Here is a 4,262-nt window from a genome sequence, read left to right as displayed (position 1 = left end):
GCATTCATTCATTGTTTACAACAGCTAAATTTAGGCTTATGTAGATGGCACTGGCTTTTGGAAAAGATAGTACCTACATATTAGTGTTGATTAATACACTGATTAATTAATAAGATACTGATTAATTAATAAGATACTGATTAGAGCCCAATACCTCTGTAAACTAACATTTACAAAACCATGCAGTCATTGTAGGGGTGAGATGTGCTGTTTTAAAAAATAACGTAGTAATATCTTCATTCAGCTAGATATTTTTATCATAAATCAAATGGACATTATTTTTATTGGAACTTTCTCTACACTTATTTTCAAACAAAGTTTCTTTTTTAGAAACACTCAATTTAACTCCCCTATAAACTTCCTTTGCTTTAATAATAAATAAAATATACCATGAATTAACTTACAGTTTTAAAAATTACTTGATTATAAATCCTTCCTGAAACATCCCTGCTATATAAATCAAGCTGCAATTAAAAGCTAGAACAAATATTTTTAAATTTTCTTCTTAAAATACATTGATTCTTTTCTGCATCTCTGCTCATAAAGTCTCATTGAAAATTACATTTCATCTGGAAAGAGGAACAGAGACCTATCCAAAAAGTTGACCCCAAATTACATTTTATAAAAACAAAGCCATTTATTCACTCTAATATTCTGCACACATTATATGCTGATACTTTCAGTATCTCTAGGCTGAAACTGCTTGTAACATTTTGCTGTAAGCCTGAATCTAATACAAGTGAGAGGCTGTTTTAATTTTTTTGAGGAGCGGTTCCCCTAGATGCAAAGACATTGAAGAGAGCCTGGAAGAAACAATCTGTGTGATGCTGCTCTTTATTGTCACAGGTACAGAGTTCTGGTGTGGCAATGCTGCGCATTCAGGTCATTGAACATTTACTGATGGGGAAGGACTTTTCAGTCTCTGAAATGGTTACAAATGGCTTTTGTCAGAACACACTCAATATAAGCGGTCTGATCTCAATGGAGTCCTACTATTTTATTTTGGATAATAATGGCAAAGTCTTACCAACTGTCGATGGAGGTACCATGGGGTTAATTTATATTCATGTTGGAAAAGCAAAGCAGAGCTCTCTCCCAACTCTGACAGAACTGCAGCTCTCTTCAATAGTTGATTGTCAGGTTGTCCCGATCTGTAGCTTAGTGCTGACAACAGTTCACAGTTTATTTGCAGCTTTGAAGCCTGGTCCTATAGTGTTTCTCTTCTGACAAGAGATGAATAAAGGTGTCACTGTGGGAGACTTTTAGCCGACTGCTATAAAAAGGACCCTCCTTGCCTTCCCTTGAAAGATCCTCTAGCTCACTTTTGGAGCCTGCGGCTTTCCCCTCGGCTGAGTTTAGCTCCATCAGCTCCAATTCATGCTTGGCAGCTGTTTCTAAAACTCTCTGTTTGTTATAATACCTGACAAAGTTGTTAATGATTGGGTGGATGGGAAGGGCGATCGCTATCACCCCACAAAGAAAACTGATGGCAGCATTCAGTTTTCCTAGTGTTGTTTTAGGGTATATGTCTCCATATCCAACTGTGGTCATGGTAATGATTGCCCACCAAAATGACTGAGGGATGCTTTTAAATAAAGTTTCAGGGTGACTTTGCTCCATGGTATAACCTAGGGCAGAAAAGACAAAGATTCCAACAGCTAAGTACATGAGGAGCAGCCCAAGCTCCTTAAAGCTGCGTTTCAGGGCGTAGGTTAGGGTCTGAAGCCCTGAGGAGTGCCGTGCAAGCTTGAAAATCCTTGCGATCCTCATGATGCGCAGTGCCTGGACAGCCTGCTGAACATTGCTCAGCTCCATCAGCTTGGCTCCTAGGTGGGTCAAGGTCAGGCTGACATAGAAAGGAAGTATTGCTAGCACATCGACAATGTTCATAAAAGAAAGGGCAAAGTGGAGTTTGTTGGGAGAGGAGATCAGCCTCAGCACATACTCCATGGTGAACCAGCCTATACAGGCTGTCTCTATGCTGTCCAGGGTTGGGTGTTCCATACGGTTCCCCTCTGCATCTACGACCTGCAAATCTGGGATGGTCCCGACACACATCACAACAGAGGAGATCAAAATAAACAGAAAGGACAGAATAGCAACCACTCTAGCTGGATAGGATGATTCTGGCTTCTCCAGAAATTTCCAGATGCATTTTTGGCACCTTTTCCAGCGACTTTCTGAGGCATCTACTCCCAAGTCATCCAGAATGAGTTGCACCCTTCGGGCTATTTCTTCCAGTTCCTCCTTTTTTTCACTTAGATGAGTTTTGCAGCAGTCATCCAAAAATTTCAGATCCACTTTCCAAAATTCCATTTCATTCTTGAAACATATGGGGCATATTCCTTTCTTCATATGAATTTCCCCAAAGTAATATACGTCAATAATGCATTTGAAAGCATCTGGGTCTCTGTCAAAGTAAAACTCTCTCTTACCAGGATCATAGTCATCACAGAGGGAGAATATGCTATCGTATCCCCCTGATAAACAATTGATCAGCTCTGCCAGCCGTGTTTCTGGGTATTGATTCAGGTTATCTCCGTAGAACACCTGCCTTACTCCACCGACATTGACTACAATCTCCATTTCTTCACTTTTTTCTGAAACATCAGTCTCCACATCTGGAAACATAGAGTCACCTGCCATTTTAGTTGTATTTGATTTTGTTGGATTTTTAGCCCGTTGTTTGGTTTCACAGCTTTGTGGTTTTAATCTCTCATGAAAGCAAATCAGCACTGAGCCAGCTCTACTACAAATGTCACCAAACTGACCCGGAGTCGTGGTGGGAAAGGTTACAGAGAGAAACCTGCAGTCGGAAAAGCCGTGTGAGATATGCAACAAGCTGCAGAGAAAAGACAAATCATCAGGCTGCTGTGCCTGCAAGCAGGATGTTAGAAAGCTCCAGCAGACTGGAAAGAGAAGAAACCATTTAGTAAAACTCACCACTCTGTTCAGTGCTCGAGAGTCTTTTCAGGTCCCATTCTCTCTCTAAAAGTGATATCTATTCACAGCTTGGAAGTCACGGCAGAGAAATAAATCCTGAGCTCTGATTAATGCAACGTGCAGTGAGTGACAGTTCTCAGAGCGACAGTCGGTGTGGTGAGCCCACAGAAACTGCCACGGCTTCTCCCTTCGATTCCACAGATTTCCCTAGAAAGCTGCGTTTGAATTTTGTTTCTCTTTCCGTTTTCTGTTTACTTTAAGGTCTTCCAGAGTTCATCTGCTGACTCTTGCACATAGTCGGTCGGTGCAAGCATGCAGAGGAGAAACTTGTGCTTGTTTTCCCTTTGCTGTTTCTCAGCACAATAGGGAGCCCAGGCTGCCAGGAGTCCTTTTCCAAACTCTACCCTCTCCTGGTGAAACCCAGCAAAGCACCAGCGGCACAGAAAGCACATCTCGGCTTTTTATATGCCTGCCAAAAGGTGCAATAATGTGTTTCTATCCTACCAGGAACTTTAATGAGTTTTAAAAACATTTTTAAAAACCTAATGCAAAGCATAATTGTGTATAAAGTCATTCAGAGTTGCAGAATGCCCACGACACAGAAGGACACACAAACATTGATTCCTGGTGGCAGAAACCAGAAGTAAAACTGTGTTTTGGGAATAAATGTATGGCATAAATTTTACTCTCAGTGGGACTGGAGAAACTCTGGAGCATCTCTGTCCTGGGTCAGGACATTCAGTTAATGTAGATTTGTACTGGTGTCATTGCAAAAGAGGCAGAGATCATAAAGTTTTTATTGCGGCTGTAGAGCAAAACTGCCCCTGCACTCTGTGCACATTTCCCAGTACTCTGGGTCCTCAGTTTTAGCCATGTTTCCTTGACCTGCAGTCGACTGAGCCTGAGGAAGGTTTCAGTAATTTACATCTATGATGATTTCTCTGGGAATGCTATTTACCAGAAGCAGTGTTGTGTACTACATCCAGCACTTAAAAAGCAGAAATAGAATAACAAGTATTTAATTCTAACTTCATTTTCTCCAGATTCCAGGATTTGATGGACATTTGTTCCCCAGACCCTTACATGCAGGAAGGCCTACCACTCTGCTCTTAAATTCTTAAATCTGACTACAGTTCATTTTAGTGCGTCCAGCAAAACCCACAGTTCAAAAATTAACTGTTTCTGGCCACAACAGAATGATCTTTTCCAGTTTACTGGCTTCTGAAAAGCTTCTCAGTGGAGGGGAATAGAGAACAACAAACCCAATTGACAGTTTGCTTCTCTAGGCTTGTGTCCATCCTGGGAGAAAGGCGAGATAT

At 41.2% G+C, this 4,262-nt stretch overlaps 1 protein-coding gene across 1 annotated transcript; it reads right to left on the bottom strand.

The window, feature by feature from the left end:
• Positions 1 to 816: 816 nt before the first annotated feature.
• On the bottom strand, positions 817 to 3,325 carry KCNF1 (potassium voltage-gated channel modifier subfamily F member 1). The gene is made up of 2 exons (XM_064650523.1): positions 2,944 to 3,325; positions 817 to 2,842 (listed from the first exon to the last, which is right to left on the bottom strand). The coding sequence occupies exon 2, from the start codon at positions 2,644 to 2,646 to the stop codon at positions 1,183 to 1,185; it is 1,464 nt and encodes a 487-aa protein (XP_064506593.1). The 5' UTR covers positions 2,647 to 2,842; positions 2,944 to 3,325; the 3' UTR covers positions 817 to 1,182.
• Between the last annotated feature and the right edge of the window lie 937 nt (positions 3,326 to 4,262).

This window comes from Pseudopipra pipra, chromosome 3 (assembly GCF_036250125.1).
Source record: "Pseudopipra pipra isolate bDixPip1 chromosome 3, bDixPip1.hap1, whole genome shotgun sequence".
Taxonomy (NCBI): Eukaryota; Metazoa; Chordata; class Aves; order Passeriformes; family Pipridae; genus Pseudopipra; species Pseudopipra pipra.
Note: the sequence above shows the minus strand (reverse complement) of the source record. Positions and strands in the feature narration are given on the sequence as shown.

What these genes read in the sequence shown, in the direction of transcription:
- KCNF1 (XM_064650523.1), bottom strand. Translation starts at nt 2,646, where the DNA reads ATGGCAGGTGACTCTATGTTTCCAGATGTGGAGACTGATGTTTCAGAA.